Raw genomic sequence first — 26,041 nt, forward strand, 5'->3', positions numbered from 1 at the left:
TCCGATAACATTTCTTTGCTGTATTTTATTTAGTAATATTACAGTGTACCAATCAAATTATTAAAAATACAAAATCTACATTTACAGCGTTCTTAAGCTGGCATTTTGAACAAACCATTCTTGACCTTAAAACCTGAATTGTTCTTTTTCAATTAAAACCTCAAACATAAAAAAAAAAATCCCCAAAATCTGTAACAATGAACTGACAAATCAGTCTTTGAGTCTTAACATTTGGTGTGTTTAGTAGCCATAGAGACCTGGGCCCACTTTCATAGAGACCTTTTAAGGCAGAAAATAGTGCTTTACAATTTGTCTGCTTGGCGAAAAATGAGCAGGATCCATACCAGTCACAAATTGTACAGTACATGTAACATGTAACATGGTAGTTTGGCTGGTACCCTTTTTCTGGTAAGCAACATTTTATTGTGCGTGGCTTCTTTTTGTGCTTAGGCAGTCTTGGCCGTGATGTCCCTTCAAAGTTGCTCATCGACACGTACAAATGAAGATATTAAGATTTTAACAATGAAAGTCGCATACCAAGTATGTAACCGGGGCAAAATTTCACAGAGCTACGTGTATACGGGTATACATGTAAGCACAAAAAGTAACCAAGCACAGCAAAATACTTACCATATTTAGGTTACCAGCCAAAAAATCATGTAACTTTTTTTTTTTTTACTGGTATCCTCATCCTGCTCATACATGTACATGTATTTGCTATTGACATGTATTAAAGCATGTACATGTATTAAAGCAACATTTTCTGTTAGAAGCTTTATGAAAATGAGCCCATATTGTTGGCCCTTTTTAGAGAATGAAAAAAACTTCAGTTCAATGTGTTTTCCCTTGCTATAAAATATCAACTGCAATTTTAATGTGAGATTAATTATACAGATAACAGTGTTAAAAATACTCTTACAATGTTTATGAAACTACTTATTGATACAAATACAATTTGTCTACAATTTTTATAACTGACTTTATGCAGTACAATGTGGCAGTAGTTATAGTGGTTGAGCCAGGGCAATCTACTTGCATCTTAGCTTTTTAAAATAATTCACAGAGACCATGAAGAAAACTGTATCTTAATAAAAAATAAAATAAACAAAATAGTTTGTGGTCTGACGATTTACAGCTCCACTGTAGCGGAGAAGCCATCCGCACTGCAGGTGTACGTGCCCCCAAAACGTTTGGCTGAGAAGTTGTCAATCATCAAGGCAGTCACCGTTTCGGTTATATTGACAGTCTTCACACGCTTTCTACTTCCTAAGGGTATGAAAAGGTTTGATTCAAAATTAAAGGGATTACACAGGATTCAGATGAATACGAAACATTATTGTTTCATTTTAGTCTCAAAGCTTTTCTCTGAGAAATATTTCCCTCTGAAATGAAGATGTTTTCTTCGAGGGGCTGCAGAGCGACTTTGTAAATTGGTCTCAACCTTTTGCTATTTTGTCAACACTTAAAATCCAAACAGCGATGCTTCCTTACTGTTTGTATTGTTTTACCTATTCTGTGGTTTATAACCCTTTCTTTTGTTAGCTTTCCTCTGTGTATAAGTATTTCAAGAAACTTTAAGCAATTTGCGCCATAAACGTTGCGCAAATGGACTAACGCAGTTGCCTAAAGTTTTGTGAAATCAGCTGCAGGTGAGTCTCCTGACGATAACTAGAGCAAGCTAGTCGAAATGTTGAGACCATTAAAAAAAATCTATAATTCTCTCAAGCTCTAAAGACCTAAATCTACCTGGCAAGTAGATACACACATGGTGTTACCCCAAACCAAATAATATGCAGAATATAATAATAATATTTAATGTGAATAAAAAACACCTGTACATGTACCTGTTTTGATTTCGTTTCCACTGGGATCTGTCCACACTGGTTGCATACCGGGCATCAGATTGTAGGTGCATTCTACACTTATCCCTATCCCGTCCTCAGAGCCACTCCCCATTACTTCGCCAATCGAAACCACTTCCACTGAAGACAAGATAACAAATATTTTGCTCAACACCCATTTCAGACGGGCGCTCCAGAGTCGACGCCAAACCAAATTCTGAATAAGGTACTTTAAAAGTTTGGCGCCTGAAACAGTTCGAGTGTTTGACTGAAAGATGTTGCAGTCGTTCGGAATGACTCTGGAGCACCTTAGTTCCAGATTTCGAGCTGAGCCAATGTAAATGTTATGCTAAGTTCGCCTGTTTAAAAGCAAAAATTTTGGGTCCACCTAGAGTCGCTTCTTATCTATTTGATTCGGCGCGACTCTGGCGTGCCTGTCTGAAACGGGCGTTAAAATTATTCAAATTGTATGATTTTTATTTATGGTTGGGTACCCTTGTCTTTTTGCCCTGCACCGACCTGCCTCACCGTCTGGTTTTAAGTTCGTGCACAAAAGCATTTCTGCTTAACGTGAACCTACTACTACACTTTGAAACCTTTATAGGCAAAGTAAACGCTTGGTGATCACTCTTAAAATTAAGGACAATGTTTGAAGTACAGCAGAAAAAAATAGTATAAAGAATTTTTAAAAAATCATTTCACATGTTTCACTTTGAAATAATGTGGTTTAAAAAAAAGATACAAGTTTTTATACACCAAATTTGAATCTGAGAAGGTTCACTGTCGGATACGTGTCTCAGATTGTGTATTCCGATTACGGCTTAGTCTTTCTGCGTTGACATAACCGATCCAGATTTTTTGGCAATATCTCAAAAATCATGCCCAACTTTTATAATTTTTACAGGTAAGTTTGATTGTATAATTAATACAATCAAAGGATTCCAAAAATAAAAAGTATACTCTACCTTAAAGAAAAAGGCATTTGAAGAACCTCTCCCCCAAAAGTCAAAAGTGGAGAAAAAAAGAAAGAAAAAAGCCTGTCGGCAAGAATAAAAAATCAAGGACACAAAATAAAGCTCACCGTTGTAGCACTGGCCGTCAGCTTCACTCGGCATCATGTCACAGTTACCGCCAGACCCTCCAGAGGCCATCAGGTCTTCTGCCGAGAGGACCCCATCAAACGTTTCAACGCACTTCTTAACTGCGAGAAAACACAGCTCTCGACACGGCAGTACAACCCTTTCCCGACACGGGGGCAAAAAGGCGGAGCACATGAAGGGGCGGAAGAACCTGCCGCAGGTGCTTTCGAAAATGACGGACAGGGAGCTGAGCACAGATTGCTTGTCGCTGTTTGACAATCCGAGCGGATAGTTGGTCATTGCCGTGGTGTAGTCGAGCCCGACTGAGCATTCGGGGACGGTGATCGGTTCACACATAGGTTCTGTAAAAACACAAATTTAACAGGGTAAACAAAATGGACCGGTCCAAAATATCATGTTGGACAGTTAATCCCACTAAGGTTCATACTTCCTGCTAATAATAATCAAAATTATTGTACATTCGAAGTCACAAATCTCCTTTCGCAGTTAGATTCGCAAGTGAGTTGAGCAGAGTTGACCTGCTGCAAAATTGTTTGTTGCGAACTTGTGGCATCAACATTCGCTTCACATCGCATTCCCAGGAAGTATGAATCGGGCTTTAACCAGGCTTTAATGGTACTCACAGGATTGGTAACACCAGTGTCTAGTTTTACACAGGCAGCTTATTTGGTTATGAATTGAATATGAAGTGGCCCACTCGTCAGTGTGTATTTGATAAATTCATGCTGTGCGATGTTTTTCTTGTACTTACAAATAAGCCACATACCGAGCCGCTCTTTTAGCCAGTGCTTGTTCCTTAATTGTAACGCTTTGAGTTCACTTCACCCATCATGCTCCTACAGTCTGAGATCCAGTAACAGACTGCAGACATTGGTATACAATTATCACCCAACGGGTAGGAAAGGCATGTCTGAAGGGCACAGACAAGGAAAGGTATCCTATGAATTCATGAATCACGGAAAACTTTACTTTCTTTTTATTTTGAGGAATTTTCATATGGTTTAAATGCAAAGTGATTATTTTTATGGCCTGACATTTCGACCATAGAAGAGTCTTTCTTGAAGGCTAAATAAAAAAAAATTAAAACAAGTGCAATAAAAACTGTCACAAAATCTTTGAAATTTAAGCCCGACAGAAAAGCCCTGACCATATTCTCATAAATCCCTCAAATTTGAGCCTTAAAAATTAATGTGTACTATCTTTTCAAAGGTAGTCTTAAAGACACTGGACACCTTTGGTTATTGTCAAAGACCACTCTTCTCGCTTGGTGTATCTTAATATAATATAAAAATGTGAGCTCAATTGGTCACTGAAGTTGCAAGATAATAATACGAGAAAAAACACCTATGTCGCACAAAGTTGTGTGCTTTCATATGTTTGATTTCAGGACCTCAAAATATAATTCTGAGATCTCGAAATCAAATTCATGTCTTTCTTGAAAACTTTGCTACTTCAGAGGAAGCTTTTTATCACAATGTTTTATACTATCAACAGCTCTCCATTGCTCGGTACCATGCAATTTTATTTGCTAACAGTTATTGTTGTAAATACCAATAGTGTCCACTGCCTTTATAGCAAGTCCCAACTCAAAATACCATCTCACCAGTATCAGTGCAGTTCATCATTTCGTCCATCCCGCTTGGGCAATCCTCATTGCCATTGCAAAAATCCGATGGCGAGATACATATGTCAGGATTCATTGGGCATGCGACGGTGTACGGGGGGCACTCGCCAGTCATGCCAGTAGGTATGGAGCCTATGAGAAACCAGTTCAAATCAGCGTAGTGAAAAACTAATCAACAAAAATAGTTGCAGGGTTATGATATAAATCTTTGCCTGTTTGGGGGTTATTTTGCACTTTAATTAGTAATAGTAATAATAACCGTATTTATAACGCGTCTTTTGCCAAAGGATTACATGTAGTACTAGAATGAGTGGGATGAAGTTTGAGATATAAGACCTAATCCTTAGCGCCATGTAGTGGTTTACAAGGTGCTGTGGCGCAATGTGCTGCCAATAAAACCAGGAACACCAGGGCGATGTATTGCACACAGCACATGGGACCAACGGCTTTACGTCCAATCTGAAGGTCGAAGCAACGGTTAAGTGTCTTGCTTAAGGACACAAGTGTCACGGCTGGGAATTCGAACCCACACTCTGCTGATCAGAAACACGAAAAAACACAAAACACAATCTCTTTAAAGGCACTGGACACCTCTGGTAATTGTCAAAGACCAGTCTTCTCACTTGATGTATCTCAACATATAACATATAATGCATAAAATAATAAACCAGTAAAAATTTGAACTCAATTGGTCTTCGCAGTTGCAAGAGAATAATGGAAGAAAATACACCCTTGACGCACAAGTTGTGTGCTTTTCAAATGCTTGAATTCAAGACTTCAGCTGAGGTCTCAAAATCATTTCAAATATTTTAAATTGAAAAATAACTTCTTTCTCAAAAACTTTGTTTCTTCAGAGGGAGCCCTTCCTCACAATGCTTTCTACTACCAACAGCTCTACATTTTTTTTTTTTACGATTATTTTGACTAATTTCCAATTAGTGTCCTGCCGTCGATTTCACAAAACTCTCCCTTACTTAAGACGTATCTTAGGACTTAGGACGAGTCCCAACCCTGCACTGTAGCATGCAGACCTTAAGATTAATGCTAAGTTATTACTCGTCCTAACTCGCGATAAGACGAGTCCTTACTCTTTGTGAAATCGACCCCAGTGCTTTTAAAGCAAGTCCCAACTCAAAATATTATCTCACCAGTATCAGTGTCAGTGCAGTTCATCATTTCGTCCATCCCGCTTGGGCAATCCTCTTTGCCATCACAAAAAGCCGTCAGAGGGACACATATGTCAGGATTTATTGGGCATGCGATGGTGTACGGTGGGCACTCGCCAGTCATGAGAGTAGGTATGGAGCCTATGAGAAACCAGTTCAAATCAGCGTAGTGAATATAACCCTTGAAAAAAACAAGTTGTTGGGTCATGTAGCGGAACTAGACGATACTTTAGCACCAAGATCCTGATCCAAGAATTATTTTGAGCTATAAGCCCTTGGGTCTTGTCAATAAAACCCCTCAAAATTTAGTCTTGAAAAAAAATGTGTCCTAACCATCCTGTTTAAGGGGTTTGATACCTTTTGTTGATCAAGCGCTTGACAATGGGATGAAGATGTATGTAATATAATTCACCTGTAAAAGTTTAAACAATGGACACTATTGGTAAATGTCAAAGACCAGTTTTCTCATTTGGTGTATCTCAACTTATGCATAAAATAACAAACCTGTGAAAATTTGAGCTTGATTGGTTGTCGAAGTTGCGAGATAACTATGACAGAAAAAAACACCCTTGCCACACTGATTTCGAGACCTCAAGTTCTAAACTTGAGGTCTCGAAATCAAATTTGCGTTCTTTCTCGAAAACTACTTCACTTCAGAGGGAGCTGTTTCTCACAATGTTTTATTTTATCGATCTCTCCCCATTACTCATTACCAAGTGAGGTTTTTTGCTGATTATTATTTTGAGGAGTTACCAATAGTGTCCACTGCCTTTAAGCTCCATTAGTTGTCAAATTTTTGAACAAAAAAACATTAAACTATAGAGCAATATTTTTCAGGAGATTTGCACAAATCCATTGTACATGCTAAAATATCTTTTGTCTCAATGAGACAAAATATATTTCTGTGATTTTGTTTTACTCATTTTTCAAAAACTACAGCACCTCATCAGTCAGTTATATTTTAAGGGAAGCTTTCTACCATCATTTTCTTTAAACTGTGTAAGTTTGGGTTTATTAGACGTACACAAAATACCAAAACCTTTTTAGGGCAAGTCCTAACTCAATTGGTAGCTCACCATCACCAGTATCAGTGCAGTCCATCATTTCGTCCATCCCGCTTGGGCAATCCTCATTGCCATCGCAAAAAGCCGATGGCGAGATACATATGTCAGGATTCATTGGGCATGCGACGGTGTATAGGGGGCACTCTCCAGTAAGTACGGAGCCTATGAGAGACCAGTTCAAATCAAATCAGCATCGTGAATACATGTTTAACCCTAGGTCATGTAGGTTGCTGGGTTATGTAGTGGACCTGGACAATACTTCAGCACCAAGATCCTGATCCATGAATTATTTTGAGCTACGAGCCCTTTGGTCTTTTCAATTAAACCCTCAAAATTTAGTCTTGACAAAAAATGTGTACCAACCATCCCGTTTAAGGGTTTTGATACCTTTTGTTGATCAAGCGCTTGGCAACGGGATGAATATATTTTCACTGTGAATGGAGATGTATGTAATATAATTCACCTGTAAAAGTTTCAGCTTCATTAGTTGTCAAATTTTTGAAGAAAAAACATTAAATTGCAGAACAATATTTTTCAGGTGAGTCGCACAAATCCATTGTACATAATGCTAAAATATCTTTTGTCTCACTGAGACAAAAACCATTTTTGTGATTTTTTTTAGTCATTTCTCAAAAAATACAGCAGCTCAGTAAGTTATATTTTAAGGGAAGCTTTCTACCATCATTGTCTTTAAACTGTGTATGAGTTTGGGTTTTTTTGACGTACAAAAAATACCAAAATCTTTTAAGGCAAGTCCTAACTCAATTGGTATCTCACCAGTATCAGTGCAGTTCATCATTTCGTCCATTCCGCTTGGGCAATCCTCATTGCCATCGCAAAAAGCTGATGGCGAGATACATATGTCAGGATTCATTGGGCATGCGACGGTGTACGGGGGGCACTCTCCAGTGGGTACGGCACCTATGAGAGACAAGCAAAGTGCACTGTACTGAAAAATACTCCCCGGAATATATCTCACAAAAGTTTCATCAAATAAAAAAATAAATATGAAATAAACTCAAACAAAGACTCAACTTTACTTAGAAAAAACATATAGTCTATTATATACAAAGCTCTTTAAAAAAAAAAAAAAATACAACTTACCCATAGTAGTTTGTCATCAAAACAATTTTATCGATTTTTTAAATTACAAATAACTTGTTCAAACTAATATTGAAAACAAAATTATAACTTGAAATTGCTTATTGGCTAAGCCCATATTTGGAAATCACGCCTCATTTTGGGCAAGCATTCCATTGGTTTAACATGTTTAATGATGGCATGAAAGTCAGTTGGGGAAAATTCTTAGATGATTACAAAAGGTGTCCGGAAAGAAATGGATGTCAAGTCTTACTTTCAGGTTTTCCTTTTTCTTTGAAAGGAACATTTCCAGTAAAACATTTTGACAGTTCTCAAACTTGTGGATGAACAGAACTCTTGGTTATCTTGACACACATAAAAGCTTGGCATACAAGAGGAAGCTAATCTACAAACTGTTTTAAAATGCATGTGGGTAGAAAGATGTTGTAAAAGTAGAATGTACACAAACATGCCTCGAAATTGCACGGTTTTCTTTTACCATGTCGACCAACACGGTCGGCCATTGTACTCCCATGAATAACCAACCGTGTTAGTTCGCAAAGTAAAAAGGAAAACCATGCAATTTCGAGGCAAATTTGTGTGGGTCATTGTATTCTACTTTTAAAACATCTTTCTAACCATATGCATTTCAAAGCAAATGGTTACAAATGCTGTCTATAGACCAACTCGTTCGATCCAAGGCAATGTGTTCCTTTAAAGGCACTGGACACTGTTGGTAATTACTCAAAATAATTGGTAGCATAAAAAATTACTTGGTAACCAAAATGAAGAGCTGCTGATAGTATAACACATTGTGAAATATCATAGTTTTTGAGAAGGAGGTAATTTCTCACTCAAATAACAAAAGCCTTCAGCGGAAGCCTTTAATTATGCATACTGAAAGCACACAAAGTTGTGCATCATAACACAGGTTTTGTTTTGTCTTTCATATTTTTCTCGCAACTTCAATGACCAATTTGACCCAAATTTTCACAGGTTGGTTATTTAATTTTATATGCATGTTTTGGCTACACCAAGTGCGAATACTGGTCTTTGGCAATTACTAAAGGTGTCCCATGCCTTTAAGTATTGATCAAAGTTTAATTGCAACACTTATTATACTAAACTTACCTTCGTCTACCACTGTGCAGTCCATTTCATCCAGTCCACTGGGGCAATCCTGTACACCATCACACAATGCACTGAAAGGTACACAGTCACCAGATGGGCACGGAACCTGGTATGCCTCACAACTTGGTGGTTCTGAAAGCGAAAGATACAATCATGATGCTTTAAAAGGAATTTTGAATTTATTAAAATTTACTAACTTTAAGACCGGAAGGCCAAATGACAGAGGTATTACAATCGTTAAAGGCAGTGGAAACTATTGGTACATATAATTACTAAAAATAATTATTATCATAAAACCTTACTTGATTACGAGTAATGGGGAGAGGTTGATAGTATAAAACATATGAGAAACGGCTCCCTCTGAAGTAATGTATCTCTTCGAGAAAGAAGTAATTTTCCCCGAATTTGATTTTGAGACCTCACATTTAGAGCTTGAGGTCTCAAAATCAAGCATCTGAAAGCACACAACTTTGTGTGACAAGAGTGTTTTTTTCTTTCATTTTTATCTCGCGACTTCAACTACCGATTGAGCTCAAATTTTGACAGGTTTGTTATTTTATGCATATATGTTGAGATACACCAACTGTGAAGACTAGTCTTTGACAATTACCATTTGTGTCCACTGTGTTTAAAGGAACACGTTGCCTTGGATCGATCGAGTTGGTCTTTGAAAAGCGTTTGTAACCGTTTTTTATAAAATGCATATGGGTAGAAAGATGTTGTAAAAGTAGAATACAATGATCCACACAAACATGCCTCGAAATTGCGTGGTTTTCCTTTTACTTCGTCGACTAACACGTCGGCCATTTATGGGGGTCAAAATTTTGACTCCCATAAATGGCCGACCATGTTAGTTCGCACAGTAGAAGGAAAACCACGCAATTTCGAGGCAAACTTGTGTGGATCATTGTATTCTACTTTTAAAACGTCTTTCCAACCATATGCATTTTATAAAAAACGGTTACAAACGCTTTTGTTTTGACCAACTCGTCCGATCCAAGGCAACGTGTTCCTTTAAGCAAATATGACCAAAATAAAGATTTAAAAAGTACACCTAAATAGCAAAAAGAGCCACACTATCTAAAGAGATACCTCGCCAAAGAGAGAAAAGGGAAATGGATTAATCATTCTTAATACAAAAATAATAATGGCCATAATAACTTTCTTGGTTAGAAGTTCATCAGCTAGCATAAAATCTAAAATATTTAATTATGTCACTTTGAAGTAATGTTGTTATAGGCCTATTCTATTCAATTCAATTCAATTTTATTAAGTAGGATTTGAAACTTTGCATGATGGAAATACGATATAGAAAGGTTTGCGGTAACACCATGTAATGACTATCTCTAATGAGTTGGGGTGGTTCTGAAAAGAACCATTGGTTTCAACTCGACGTTTCAATCTGTATGCTCTGATCGTCTTGTGGAGAAAAATATTAATTTTTATTGGTCCTACCATGGAGGAAATTCGTTATAATGCATACATGCACTACAGGAAAAATTGTCAACACACAATCATAAATAAACTACCGGAAAATAAATAATAAATAATCAGAAAACTACATATCAAAAAAAAAAAGTTTTTATCCAAAAATTTTAAATCTGAGAAATATTTCTGTCAGATACAGTTCTCAGATTCTGATTCCACTCATGAATTAGTCTTCCTAATCAGTTAAGAGCGATTGATTGACGGAATAGTTTATAAATCAATAAATCAAATGCTCCACCAATTCGATTATTTCATCAATCAATCAATCAATCTACTGGTTGATCACTTCAGTAATACACCAAACACTTGATCAATAAGTTCAACGGAAAATTAAATTCATCAATTGGTTTTTTTTTATGGTCATCTCATCAATTTATTGTGGCGTTGTGGCGTGCATGGCAGAGAGGTCTACATACCCAGACCCAAGTTCTATTGTTGTCAGCAACAGAGTGTGGGTTTGAATCTGGTTCGTGACACTTATGCCCTTGAGCGAGTCACTGGATCATAGAAGATTGGAAGGTTGTGCATTCTGCTCTACCAGCCAGGCTCCTAGTAGACGATACCCATGCCTACATTCTTACAGACTGTGAAGGGGCTAACTCTGTTTTAACCCCAGGAGTAGGTGACAAACCAGTGGGGCTGCCAACTGCTCCAGGCTGATGCTGCTAATTTGTAAGTTTAATGACCTAAGTAAATCAATGAGTAAAAACAACACATTCCAAATTTTTGTTGCCAAACGCAGAAACTCTTTAAAGGCACTGGACACTATTGGTAATTACTAAAAATATTTTTTAGCATAACAACTTACTTGGTAATGACCAATAGTATAAAACGGCTTCATCTGAAGTAACGCAGTTTTTGTAATTTTCCACTACAATATATAAGCAGCCAGAAATTTGATTTAATGACCTCAAATTACCTCAGATTAGATTTGAGGTCCCGAAATCAAGCATCTGAAAGCACGCAAATTTGTGTCACAAGGGTGTTTTTTTTCCATTATTATCTCACAACTTTGATGACCAATTGAGTTCAAATTTTCACAGGTTTGTGATTTTGTGCATATGTTGAGATACACCAAGTTAAAAGACTGGTCTTCGACAATTATCAAAGGTGTCCAGTGTCTTTACTGGAGCTTCCCATTAATGTTTAAGGCTTATAAGTGAATAAATAAATAAATAAATAAATCCACAAACCTATTGGAGGCAACACTTCTAAAGCACTTTGTTCGATGTCCTTCAATTCAACAGACTTTCCAAAATAGTCACTCTCCACTAAACAAGAGTAGACGCCTGCATCAGCCAAATCCGTGTAGCCCTCGATGACAAGGGTCGCTGTCCGACCGTTTACCACTTCTGTTCTATACCGCCTATTGATTTCTGTGCAGCAAAACACAAGACTGGATATTAATTTCAGGAATGTGATGTAAAGAGTTGAGTTGAGTAAAAAAAAACTGAACTCTGAGCGCAAAGTGAGAAAACATCAACCTTGAAAACTTGCAAGCATGAATAATAATACAGACATTTACATGTATAGTGCGCAGTGACCTATATAAAAATACTCTGTAATATTTTTACTTTATTTTTTTATGTGATAGGCTCTGGCCCAATATTAACTGTTATCTTTGGTTTCAAAAGCCCCACTCTTTAATCTGGGGCGTTATTTTATGGTTTTTATCTTCATTTTTTATGAATGTGATTTATAATTTTATTTATTTTTTAGGGCTGGAGGGGGGTAATAACGGAATTTTCTACGTTTTTTGTTAGAGCAAAAGAAACAGAATGCAAAATTCCTGAAAAAAATTAACATTTTCCTCATAAAGATGTCCCTTCGTTGTGGTCTAATTGTTTTTCCATCTTAAATTAAACACTTTGGTCTTTTTTTTTTAGAATGTGAGCGTGTCAATATCTGTCTTTTTTATTGCTGCCCTGTAAACTTGAGAGAAAAAAATTATACACCCAAATGAATTGAAATTTGAATTGAAACATGAACACCTGTAATCTTGGGTCTTATCATAATAACTCCAAGTGAATTGAAAACCTAAAAAAAATTTATCCTCACCCTCAACAGGCCTTTCATTCTTGATCCACTTGGGTTGCTCCTGTGGTTTAACCTCATAGTTGCAAGACACCTCTACCCTTATTTGTGAATCCACTACTTTAACATCCTTCTCTGAAATACTGTAAGCTGAAAAGGAACACACATAAACAAAAACTAGGTAACTTTTTGTTGTCTTTTAACAAGGGATACGGATAGATCAATTTTGAAGTTAGTAGGGAATTTTGGCTTGTTAGTAAGCTTTCTGTGCTTCAAAATACAGATAACACAGAAATTTGGCGCTTGCACAAAAGCTGAGAATGATGATTGTAAGCGCAGAATTCAGTGGTTAGCAGTGTCCAATTTCATGGCTATGCTTACTACAGAATTCAGCGCTTATGTATCATAGGATTTTGTGCTACAACTTTAGTACAAGGGTTTACGTAAGCGCAGAATTCTGTAGTAAGCAGAGCCATGAAACTGGGCCCTGGTCACGATCGTGTTGGCGATAAAAAACTGTCCAGTCTTTCCAGATAAAAAATTCCATCCCATAGGCCCGATGGTTTTATCTTCATGTTTTTATGAAATATATCTTAAAAAATACAAAATTTAAAAAATGGTTAGTAACTTGTTTTCAAAAACACAAAAACGATTACCTGGGTCCGCAAACGACTAATTTTTGATCACGACACAAATAAAAAATAGTGAAAAGATTGGGGTTTTTTTAAGTTTTTTTTTTAAATATTTTTTAGACTGTAACCTTAAACCTTAACTTAGATTTAAACCTTACCTGAAACACACTGAGGATCTTCAGTGGACATAGGGAAGAGCTGACAGTTAAACTCACTCGGCCACTCAACGCCCAGATCTTGGAATCCCTCCCTGCAGTTTGTCTGGGCCTGGTAGCACAGCTCCCTACAGGGTGGAATAGTCCTCATCTCCTCGGAGTCATCACAAGCTGGTACGTAAACCGCGCAGGCGAAAGGCTTCAGGAACTTCTTACAATCCTTTCCCTTGCGCAGGAGGGACACATAGGGACGTGTCTTTCGGAGGGCCTTCTTCTGACTTTTGAACGTGGTGACGCCATCAAAAGAGCTGATGCCATCCTTTATGGTGATCGGGAGACTGGTGTGCGTGTGGCGGACGTCAGGGGACGTGCAGGTCTTCACAGATATGGGCTCGCAGGTACCTTCTGATTGAAAATGTATAAAATCATAAATTTGTTGTGGCTCAACATCATAGACATTTTTATGACATTCATGGCTTGTATGGCTAAGCGGTTAAGAGCGCCGGATTCAAGCTCTGGTGTTTGATCCTGGTTGTGATACTAGTGTCCTTGAGCAGGACGTTTAACCATAATGCTTCTCTCCACCCAGGGGTAAATGGGTACCTGTCAGGGCAGAGATGGTTGTTGTGATTGATTTAGCCGAGTAGCGCATTTGTTGCACAAGGCTGTATAGGCTACTCCCCAGGGAGCTGAGATGATTTGAGGAAAGATTTAAGGCCAAGTGACCAGGGGTAATAGTGTGAAGCGCTTTGGGATGCCCTTATTTGAAACTGCAACCTCCGGATTAGCATGCAGGCACTCTACCAAATGCTGCTATTAATATGAAAAAAAGTATCAAATTCTTAAAGGAGCTTAGAATTCTAAATGAAAACTGCATTGAAAGTAACAACCGTATGCAGCTTGGTTATAACCATTACTGATGCCACAATCTACTCCTAGAACTGCACGGTTCGATGGAGACGACAGCAGGAAGAATCTCATAGTCCGAGAAGTATGAGGTGCATTCCGCTACGATAGTGGAAAGAACCTCATAGTTCTAGAACTGGAGTATTAATTTGTCTCCATGTTCATGGAGACGATAGTGGAAAGATTCTCATAGTTCTAGGAGTGATATTGTCTCCACGTTTGCGGGGACGATAGCGGAAAGAACCATCTAGTTTGCAGAAGTAGACTTCATAATTCAACTCATCAAAAGTAGTTGCATTTAATCCAAGTATCAAAACATTATCGGGTCAAGGTAGAAGTTCAACAGATTTTTAAAGTATTTTGTCTTAAACATGTTAAAAGTTCAATGGGCTGTCTGTTTACAATGCCTGACGTTCATTCATATAGCAAGAAAGCACTGCTTTACACCCCTTTCACAGAATGGTTTAGTCAAACTAGGCCGCGGCTTGGCAGTTCATCAATGCAATAGACTGGTACCTACCTGCGGTTCAGCGCTTGGGGACCAAAAAGCGTTGAACAAATCAGGTTCAAATTAAATATCAACCTGGGAAATTAAACTCAAGTCGTGAGTCAAGAAAAAGTGTAATTCTTCTTCTCACAACAAAGCAAAGATTTTTGCATTAGAACTTAGAAGATTTAAAAACGCTCCCTAAAAAAGATGCAGTAAAAAAAAATACCCATGGATAGACATGATGGATGGGTTACAATTAATTGGCTAATGTATAAAGGCCTGGCCAAACATGCCAAAACTTGACAAAGCCTAGTTTAGAACTGGGATCCTTTCCCCACACCAGACTGACCACTTCAGAGTGAGAGTTCAGTTCATGACTTGGATTGATGATGGAGGGGTGTGTGTGGTTCCAAAAGACCAAGCAAGGTGCCCCGATTTATACATCATGTCAAAACTAAAATAGGATATGAATACGACTTTTTTAGGAAGAACAAAATTCAATAGGTCATAATAGAAAGGTAAAACCACCAGCCAATGCCAGCACCACCACTGCACTTTCTTTGGGAGAGCCGGGTTTCTTAAAATAAGTAAGAGTTCTGACACATGTCCAACACTGGCAACAGGAATAGTCCGAGTTAGTAAAGGATAATCTTCCGCACGTCGCCACCAATTTATCCGCCGTTAATTAACTCCAAAACCACAGATTTTTTTCTTACCTGAGAAGAAGGGTTCCTGCACAAAAACAATCTTTCTTCACACTCTCAACAAGTTTACCACACTTTTTGGCAATCAATTTGAATAGCGCCCTCTCTCGCCGGCCTTACATACTACACCGAACTTTTGAGCCAATGCGGTCTCAATCGAGTGAAGTTCATGGATGGCTCTTTGTGTGTGTGTATCGAGATTGCAACAATCGAGTCATTTTTAAAAAGAAGACATTGGTGGTTTGTGGGGTCTTCAAGTGTCGAGACGGAAGTTATTGTTTCTGTTTGCCAATGTTGCTATTGTTTGTTCAACCATAAAAGGTGGTAATTTAAATGTTTCGATCATCCTACTAGAACCGCATTGAGTTTTCATTGAAACCAATCTGTTTTATGCGATTATAATAATATGTCGCTTCCATCCTTGATGCGCCAACCCTCGATAAAGAGCACACTGACAAGGACGGGTCACACTCAAAAGGCTTGCTATAAATATTGAGTTGAGTTGTACTTTGATTACAAATTTGGACTGGAGAAGAGTGGTCGTCCATGGTCGCAAAATGACCTCGACTCGAAGCTATCAGTTCCGATCACTCCATTATTGGCCTTGGTTCCATCCGGATCCACGCAGGGCAATGGGTATAACGGGTAACAACAATCATGTCGAAAAACCAACGTGGACCGGTAAAGACATTTGACACTATTGGGGATTGTCGAAGACCAGTCTTCTCACTTGGTGTATCTCACTGCATAAAATAACGAACCTGTGAAAACTTGAGCCTAATTGGTCGTCGAAGTTGCGAGTGTGCTTTCATTTCAGACTGATGCTTGATTTCGAGACCCCAAAGTAAAATTCTATAAGGTATCGAAATCAAATTCGTAGAAAATTAGTTCTTTCTCGAAAACTACTTCAAGTAGGCCTAAGGTTTTATGCTAATAATTATTTTGAGTAATTACCAGTAGTGTCCAGTGCCTTTAAGAACATCTCCTGCGGGTGGCCGGAGTCTCAATGGTCAACCCTCACGAGGGAGTCCGAGTCTTGAGTACTCACTGATCCGGGCCGGGCGGGCCGCGTGGCCGGGGCCGGCTGAGTGACGAGTCCACTCCCAACTCACGAGTCACGTCCGAGTTTAATTCACGAAAGTCTCACTTTTAAATGTCTAATTCACGAAGTTCTCACTTTGAGATGCTAGGTCCTGATTTGGGGGTTCTTTGTGGGCCAATGTTGTAAAAAAAAAAAAAAAAAAACGATTTACATTTATTTAGCCATATTATTGTTCTAGACTCAAGAAAGTTGTTGGCTGTCATTTTGGGTATAGGCTTTTTTGCATAAACAATAATCAGATGTAGGGTTAAATATTACAAACCAAAATTGAGCATTGTCGTGGGTTCTCGGCGACAGAACGTCCATTATTAGCCAATTTAGCAAAATTATTCTTAAAAAAAAACATCACCGTGTCAAAATTCGTCCAAACAACATGAAACAATCGGCGAAAAGAACTTGTTCGGTTCCTCTGACGCGCAAATGGCTCATTAGAGTTATCACTCTATAAATTGTACGTTTATATCACCACAAAACTGTAATCAAGCCGTAATCACACCATCATGCTAAGAGGCTTGCTCACATAGCGGCAATGACCAAACGAACGATGACGAACGTGAAAATCCCAAAACGTTGGCGGCAAAGCGACAGCAAAATGGGCAGAACCAAAATTCGCTGACGGGAGGGAACGAACTTCAGCGGATTGGCTTGAACGGCGGCACGGTGGGTTGCGGCGACGATGACGTGACTCAACGGCCTTTCCGATATTAAGAAATTTCGTAGTCATCCACTCAGACAACAACTACCATCGAAATTGTAACGACCTCAAAACTAGAAACGGAATCGCACGGCATTGAAACGTCAAGCGACTTATAATTGCGGCCGGGCGTCAAGGAAATGAGGGTTGCGTTCTCCAACGAAATCTGAACGGAATCACCACGAATGTTTGCCGTCGCAATATTTTCATCATGTGTAACTTTTAACGACGAACATGACTGATTGTTTCGGCCGTCTGCGGTCGCTAGCGAATACGTCAGCGACAATTGACGGCAATACACGGTGATTGGCGGCAAATTTAAAAACAAATTGGCCGTCACTCCCTATTCGTACAGGCAACCAGTTCCAGGCAATCTAAAAAGGAAGACATAACTACAGTTCACGTCTCATCAATGTGCGCAGATAGTGTTAACCACGTTAGCACTAACCGTGTTGGTATCCCTATAATTATAGGACTCTTCTTCTGTGATGTATAGTATACGAACGTGTGAGGCCGCCAGGGCTACTGATGAAACTATATAATTATTATACCTAACCATGTAACTATATGAGTGAGTGACAATAGGTTTGGGGAAGTCACATCTTCCGGTACTCAAAAGAGTGAAAAAACAGGCATATGTATGAGGGACAACTCTTTTTCGAGTGTCCACTCTTAAGATTGAAGTTTGCATCTTTTTAAGTGATTCTGTCCTGGAGTAGAACCCCTCTAAAAGAGTGAAATAACCACCACTCTTTTGCAAAGAGCTATTTTGAGGGACAACTCGAATTTAAAGAGTAGTGTTTTTCACTCTTTTACATTTGAGAGAGTAGGCATATGTTTGCGGGTAGGCATTGTGTGTAAATCTCTATTTACATTTTGCCATCTAGCGTGTAGAGCATGGATTGGGGCGACATAATGAACAAAACTGTCAGGATGTAATGACACTTTCATCCAACAGTATGGGCATAGCATACAATACAAATGAAGCATATCGACGCTTTGAGACCCTTTACGGACACTGTCTGTGCAAATATTGAACATTTAAAACATAATTACACATGACTGTACCTGCAAGTGTGTTCACCATTATACATTGAATGCTTCGAATGCTAATAAATCTACAACTCAGCATGCTTTATCTATCCCCAGGCGACTCCGACTGTGGAACCAAACCGGTTAGGGGATCACCGAAGGAGTCGAACCCCAAATAATGTGCCTAGAAGCTGCTCGTTTATTATGGGTATATGGTTGTATTGCTTTGGGTAGACTTTCTGTGTTTGGTATAGTTGGTTACTACGTGTAAACATGCGGCTTTGAACAAGTAAGAAACCACGTGTGTTCCGCACTCTAAACCAATCAAATGCAGAATCCTTGTGGTCACACTCTTCCACACCATGAAAATCTTCAAACGTTCCTAAACTTATTACTTCTCAATAGTTGTCAGTCGCCATAACCGTTGTCGGTTCAACCCCAATGTCATATTATAGTGGTTTGCGTATAACATAACCGACTTCGTCAGTAACCTCTTCGCGTCGCCTGCTGACATGAATGGTATAAAGAGCATTACGACAGACCCCTGGAGCTGGGTGATCAACGCGCTGCGAGACAGTTCTTACATGAGTTCTTACATCGAGTACAGAGTTTCAAGAGAAATCGAAAGTTGGGCATCGCCAGCTGTTAACCGGGGACCTCTGAAATTATTACAAAAAGCGTCAGTTTCTTGGGAAAACTTGATTCCAGAGTTCTAGTGACGCAGCTCATTGTTACGGTATATGAAACGTTGCGTGTTACGATGCTCCTTGCTGACGGAGTGCGTTTCGACGACCCCAACCAGAAACATTGGTCATTGGTTGAGGGTTTTCGCGTGTTCGGTTGAACCGCGGTGACGATGCTGTTCAGATCAACCGGTAACCGATTGTTGACTCAGTTGGGCATTACTGGTTGGGGTCACCAAAAACGCGCTCCTGTTGACCGTGCAGCGAAAAAGAAACTCAAGCTCGATCATGAAATGAAATAACTATGCCCAGTGTTTTAGCCACAGTGGGTGGTGCAAAATACACTGCTACCCAGCACATTATCTCCCTCGGATTGCACTTCAGCATGATGATGGCCCTTGATATAGACCTACTTGGGCGAAAATGGCAAGTCGTGATCTTTGCGTGAAATATTTTCAATCAATCAGGAAATCGAGTCACTGTATTTCAGTTATTAGCATTCTATTAGCATTTAAACACTTGTTAAATGCAACGCTTCGACTAGCTCGCTCCATAGTAATGGCAAGGATTAGACTGATGATGTCGTTTAAAAACTAAATTAATGATATTGAGAGCAATTTAAAATAATATAATACAACTACATTTTTCAATTTTATTCCTGCATTTTTGTGCTTTTTTATTGTCGAATTAGTGTATCATTCAACAGTGTATAGCCATAGGCCCACTTATTCTTTGAAGAGGAGAATATGCTAAATGGGCTGAATTATTTATTCGGGGTTGAGTATTACGTAATAGTGGTGGACGTCTAAGAACAAAAGAAGTCCCCACAGTGCAGTCAAAAAAAAGGATTATTATTATTATTTAATCAGCCAATTCAACTGTTTTGTCTCAAGACAAATAATACCGTCCAGATGTGCTACGGATAAACGAAGGCAAAGTGTTGACTGCGGTCCAAGACCTGGCTTTCCACATTTCGTTTGTAAAACAAGAAATTTAACGAATAGTAAAAAAAATCGTATGCACAATAAATATTGGAACATGAACTATAAATAGAAACATGCACAATCAAAAGTTAACAGTTTTCAATAAACATACAGCTGTAGGGCTAAAGCGAGCTGGCGATGGTGCCAGGTTGATCCAAAAATATTAAACTTTTAATACGTGTGGGGGGAAATTAGGCAACGTAAGGTTAAAGGAACACGTTGCCTTGGATCGGTCGAGTTGGTCTTTAGAAAGCGATTGTAACCGTTTTTTATAAAATGTATATGGGTAGAAAGATGTTGTAAAAGTAGAATACAATGATCCACACAAACATGCCTCGAAATTGCACGGTTTTCCTTTTACCTCGTCGACTAACACGGTCGGCCATTTATGGGAGTCAAATTTTTGACTCTCATCAAATGGCCGACCGTGTTAGTTCGCATAGTAAAAGGAAAACCACGCAATTTCGAGGCAAACTTGTGTGGATCATTGTATTCTACTTTTAAAACATCTTTCCAACCATGTGCATTTTGTATAAAAAAAAGGGTTACAAACGCTTTTTACAGACCAATTCGTCCGATCCAAGGCATTGTGTTCCTTTAAGGTAAAAACCGTAACAAGCACAACATATGCACGCCGAATAGAATGTATACACAATAATGGAAGAGTTTTGGTTACGCCCGTCTGCTTTCATCTGTGTGCTGTATTAAAAGGTCTAATGCATTCCATGGAATTTGTGGCGGGTGAAAGGGGGGGGGGGCATCATATTTTCGTGGAGGTTTCTACTCAGGTAAATCTTACCTGATTTTTTCTTCTTTGCCTCCACCGCAAGGAGGACCAGCAGCAAGGCGAGAGAGTGTAGTAGTAGCTTCATGGTTGCGACCCCGGTGTGTTAACGATTACACCCCGATTGCAGATCTCTCCCAGGCACAAAGTACTGACTTCCCGTAAGCCTTGAATGGTTTTTATATACCCGGGTGCCCCACTTCCACTGCTTGAACTTTCACTGGAAGTAATTGTACGCACTCATTTACGTCATGTTTCGAAATAAACACTCGCACGCACGGTCTGTGTGTATGATGATACCTCTGTGTTTTTAATTCTTTTCTTTAAAACTCCCAATGCGGAAATGAACTTAGGAGAGACCTTGATCCTATAGGTATGGGGTGAAGACCCACTGTGGTACCATCCAGCACCAAGGCTCTGCTATACCATGCTTATACCGAGTGTAAGCGTTGAATTTAAAGGCACTGATGGAATCTATTGGTAATTGCTCTATATAACATAGTTGTTAGCATAAAAACTTACTTGGTAAGGAGCAATCGAGAGCTGCTAAGTAGTATAAAACAATTATGAGAAACGGCTCCATGTGAAATAACGTAGTTTTTGAGAGAGAAGTAATTCCTCACTAAAATAGTGGAATTGAGACCTCAGCTGAGATGTATCGAATTCAAGTCACCAAAAGCACACCACTTGTGTGACAAGGGTGTTTTTTCTTTCATTGCTCTCTTGTAATGCAGCTTCGATGACCAGTTGAGCAAAACAAAATCCACAGTTTTTTTTATTTTATGTTGTGATACACCAAGTGAGAAGACTGGCACTTGTGACACAGATTTGTGTGCTTTCAGGTGCCTAATTAAATGCTTCAGACCTCTTTCTCAAAGACTACGTTTTTTTGTTTGTTTTTACTATCACTCATCAACAGCTCCCCATTGCTCGTTACCAAGTAAATTTGTATGCTAACAACTTTTTTGAATAATTTTTATTACCAATAGTGTCCAGTGCCTCATAACAATTAATGGGAAATAAATAAAAGATGAGCTCTTATCCTCTTTGGTGAGTGAGCAGAAGGCGCTGAGTGGCGTTTGTTCGCCCCGTTTGATCACCAGGGTGTTTCTCACATTTTTTTTTTATCAATAGCTCTCCAATGCTTGTTACCAAAGGAAGTTTTTATGCAAATAATTTATCAAGTAAATGTCCAGTGCCTTTAACCTAATAAGTAAGTTGTTTATCATCTGACCAAGAGAATGTGCACCTTTGTGTCACTGGGTTGTTATTTTGATGGAATTCATGTGGAGCTAAAGTTAACCTTGGGGTTATAAGCGATTCCATAATGTCCCAGTAATGTTGAACTCGGGTTTCCATAACATAACGCAGTGTATAATATAAGTGACGATCTCTGTAGTGGAAATCTGTCACAAAAGCTTAGTTTTTTTGGTGTACAAAACATGACATGTATGGTCCTAGATGTAAAAAGCACGATATATTCGATATGGGAGAATATCACTGGGGTGTAGGCTCTCACAGCCCTGGTACCGTGGCCTGACCCGTTTAGGATCAGGACCAATTTCTGGGTCAGGCTGTCTCAAAAACTTGTTCTTAAAATGAGAAAACAATTGGTAATCTTGTTTTCATTTTGGCGTTACATTGAGTGTAAGACCAAACCACCGATGAGTGTTTTGGTCATGTGCTTTGTGCTTGTAAATTATGTATTAACTCAATTGCGATTGTTTTTTTATGGGCACTCCCTACACAAGATGTGCTTACTTGGCTGGATAACTACTCCGAAAATTATTTTATCACTGTGTAGGCCTAAGCCTATACGTTGTATTTATAATTGACTTGAGTAATTTGGAAATAAATGTTGTTGAATTTAGCCCAGATTCTGCATCAGTGGTGTGTTGGGTCAGGGTGCCCCTGGAATCCGGAACCGGGTCAAATTCCAACCAAGAAAATCAGGAAAATTTTTGAGGATGGAATTCTATATTACAGGGGGAAATGCATACGGGATACACGAAACAGGGACACACTCCTTTTGTTGTTTTGTGTGGGGGGGGCATGATCATTCTAGAACTTCCCACCCACCAGCGGCATCCTTTTACAGCTGCTGCATGAAGATTTGTCAGTGTTAACCCACGTGCCACTTCCATCAACGCTTTACAATAATATTTGCCCGGAAGCTGAACACCTCCATTGCCCGTCCGGGTCTTACGTATTAGTTTGACCCCTTAGAGGAACTGGACACCTTATATCCTAGTATCAAAGACCAGTATTAATGCAAAACATAGCAAACCTGTGAACATTTGGGCTCATTTATTGGTCATTGAAGTTAAAAGAGAACAATACAAGGAACAAACATTTCACTACTTTGTGTGCTTTCAAATAAATAATGATAATAATAATAAACAATGCTTCAGCTGAAGTCTTTTTGAGTGAGAACCTACCTCTTTCCCAAAAAAGTATGTTACTTTAGAGGGAGCCGTTTCTCACAATCTTTTATAATAATATCAACAGCTCTCCATTGCTCGTTAGTCAAACAAGTTTTCATGCTCACAACTATTTTGAGTGATTACCAATGGTCTCCATGCCTTTAAATGTGCCCATCACTTTCCCCAGGTAGCTGCAGCTGTATGGCATGTACCGCTATCCAATGTCATGGCAAAGAATCGAATAATTCTAACTTCGCTTTTATTACCTGTCGGGCCAGTGGGCCGGCAGTGGGTGTACACGGACTCAAGTGATTCCGGAAACAGAAAATTGTTACATATGCCTGTACATGTGATTTTTGTTCACAGAACTCCGGTGAGTACTGAGTTACAGTGCTTACACACATCGGTGTTTATGGGTAAAAAAAATTATATATATATATATATATATATATTCTTGTTCCCCGATGCAAACTTAAAGGAACACATTGCCTTGGATCGGTCGAGTTTGTCTTTGAAAAGCGTTTGTAACCGTTTTTTATAAAATGCATATGGTTAGAAAGATGTTGGAAAAGTAGAATACAATGATCTACACAAATTTGCCTCGAAATTGCGTGGTTTTCGTTTTAATTTGCGAACTAACACGGTCGGCCATTTATGGGAGTCAAAAATTGACTCCCATAAATGGCCGACCGTGTTTGTCGACGAGGTAAAATGAAAACCACGCAATTTCGAGGCATATTTGTGTGGATCATTGTATTCTACTTTTAAAACCTCTTTCTAACCATATGCATTTCATAACAAACAGTTTCAAACCGGACCCGCATTTGCCTGAAGTCCGGTCAATTATTGATGCGAATGCGATACGTTAAGAATTTTGACGTCACAAATTTTGCAACGAATAATTCTCATCAGTTCGCAGCAAAACACGGGGTTGTGACGTCAAAATTCGTCTCGCATTCGCAGGAAGAATCTTTACGGTACACAAAAGCAAGCGCCACAACTTGCCTTTTCTGCCTTAGTGTGTTTCACGCCCCACCCGCCTGTTGGGAAAATCCTAGATCCACGCCCTGCGGATTTATTTTAACTTCGACTTTTTAGATCTCTCAAAATGGCAATAGCACATGGGGTGTTTAAACTCTACCAGTTTAAATCAAAATGGTTGTACCGTCAGTACCAATGTATACAATTGGGATATGGGTAATACGGTTAGAATATTCATTTTGGATGCTACCCATAGAAGTGATAAATAGTTATGGTGAGCGACCATGCAAAATCTAATTCAACTTTCACATATATAACCTGGCCCGTGTGTTTAAACCATCTTCCTATACGTGCATCGTGTTAATACAGACAATTGATGCACTGAATACCTGCAGATTTTGTAAACTGCAATAACTAATTAATCCATACACATGCAAACCAAAGCAGTTTGCTCCCAACATCCAAAATGCCATTGGATGTGAAAATAATGCTGGTAGCATGTTTATTCAATGAAAGCCTATCTGTACTTTATGTGGGCTACAACACAATCATTTTGTTTTCGCTGAGCGACGGGCGTTAGGCTTATACAGTTTAAATTCCACATGCTTGAAGTCCCAAGGTAAAAAACAACAGTTTTAATATCACACAAGAAGAGCTATGGCGTAATACGTAGTGTTTGGACTACTTCTTGAGAACCACAACAATGCGGATGAAATACTTGTTAATGGGAAACTGTATACGTGATTTGTATGGGTGACTGAAAACTCAATTTCAATTTCGGATTCCGGAGGACAAGTTTCCTTTTCAAAGAGGAAGACGCAACATTGTTATATATATATAGCCACAATGGCGTTAAAATGCAATTGGAAAGTGTTCATGATGGTGAAGATGTGCTTTTTGTGCGGCGTTCTACTTGTCAAAATAGGACGTGTTAGTCTTCTAGCAGGAGGGTTTACAGAAGAAAATAGTGACTTGGAAGTCAAGGCTGCGCCTCAACAGAGACAAGATGGCCGCCCACCAGCAATTAGTAAGTATAGGCTTGTGTATCTAATGCGTTTGTTAGCTCTGCTCTATTTATTTATTTATTTATTTATCTATTTCCTAAAAAAAAAATGGAGAAGATTAAAAGATTTGTAAAAATTACATCAAAAATACAAAGTAAGGAAGAAACACGCAAAAAAGAAACAGGATAACCCTGACACGCTTGGACGACCCCCAGACCATCCTGACAAAGTATGACACAGAGGAATTGTCAGAACGATCAGAGTAGCATACCGAGAGTATCAAGGTCAACACACTCAAGAAACTAATTACGAAACAAAACTGTTTTTACACTATCACAAATACCATGGTTGACGCAGTTAACATACTTAAGATCAGAGTTAAATTTCCGCCTGCAAGTTTGCCTAAGGCCTACTAAAAACTTACCGATTTAAACGGAATGCCCACCACATCAGGTTTGTCTGAAAGAATATTAATCATTCATTTCGTTTGACTTTAACGAAAGCAAACTGACTGGAGCGTGACTTGAACCAGCGACCTCTGGATTGAAATGAAATACCCAGGGCGTGCTCTATACCAACTGAGCTATCCAGCCCTTTGTTTGGGGTATCCTTTTTAAGTCGATATTATCTTTGTTCGGGTGCCACCAGAAAAGATTAGAAAGCGCCGCAAGACGCAAGATGCGGAACTGAAGCTTTATCTATTGTTGGAACGTGAAATACGCATGGGCGCCATTTCAGCAAGTGAATGTTTTGTTTCCCATTGATAGAAATGGTCATTGTCCGCACTGATCTGCACTGATCTATTGTTGTATCAAAAGAGTTACTTGCCGAAATGGCATCCAGTGGGATTTCACATTTCAGCCCGAGTTCCGCATCTTGCGCCTTGCGGCGCTCAATAATCTTTGGCCATCAGTCAGAAGCCACACTAACCATGTGACCA

At 39.0% G+C, this 26,041-nt stretch overlaps 2 protein-coding genes across 3 annotated transcripts in view; one reads left to right on the plus strand and one right to left on the minus strand.

Annotated features, from left to right (window-relative positions):
* Positions 1–25,607, minus strand: LOC139941566 (uncharacterized). Of its 2 annotated transcripts, none has more exons than XM_071938127.1 (13): positions 25,526–25,607; positions 20,709–20,913; positions 13,319–13,720; positions 12,553–12,678; positions 11,688–11,870; positions 9,007–9,138; positions 7,573–7,716; positions 6,808–6,957; positions 5,714–5,872; positions 4,545–4,697; positions 2,923–3,282; positions 1,845–1,982; positions 1–1,266 (listed from the first exon to the last, which is right to left on the minus strand). In XM_071938127.1, exons 2-13 carry the CDS (start codon positions 20,779–20,781, stop codon positions 1,130–1,132), a joined length of 2,157 nt encoding a protein of 718 aa, XP_071794228.1. In that variant the 5' UTR covers positions 20,782–20,913; positions 25,526–25,607; the 3' UTR covers positions 1–1,129. The 2 variants fall into 2 exon arrangements, with proteins under 2 accessions (XP_071794228.1, XP_071794229.1); XM_071938128.1 differs by having other exon boundaries at positions 13,319–13,717; positions 25,526–25,606.
* The window catches only part of LOC139941568 (sodium/potassium/calcium exchanger 5-like), an 11,138-nt gene continuing 9,766 nt past the window's right edge, over positions 24,670–26,041 (plus strand). Inside the window, exon 1 of the mRNA XM_071938129.1 lies at positions 24,670–25,124. Coding sequence (XP_071794230.1) covers positions 24,944–25,124 — 181 coding nt within the window. The 5' untranslated portion in view covers positions 24,670–24,943. The remainder of the gene's footprint in view (positions 25,125–26,041) is intronic.

This window comes from Asterias amurensis, chromosome 9, assembly GCF_032118995.1.
Source record: "Asterias amurensis chromosome 9, ASM3211899v1".
Taxonomy (NCBI): domain Eukaryota; kingdom Metazoa; phylum Echinodermata; class Asteroidea; order Forcipulatida; family Asteriidae; genus Asterias; species Asterias amurensis.

What these genes read in the sequence shown, in the direction of transcription:
- LOC139941566 (XM_071938127.1), bottom strand. Translation starts at nt 20,781, where the DNA reads ATGAAGCTACTACTACACTCTCTCGCCTTGCTGCTGGTCCTCCTTGCG. An exon ending in AGAAGTGTTGCCTCCAATAG is followed by an intron (nt 9,139 to 11,687) that starts GTTTGTGGATTT and finishes TTTCGCTTTCAG; the next exon opens with AACCACCAAGTTGTGAGGCA. An exon ending in GATGAACTGCACTGATACTG is followed by an intron (nt 6,958 to 7,572) that starts GTGAGATACCAA and finishes GGTCTCTCATAG; the next exon opens with GCTCCGTACTTACTGGAGAG.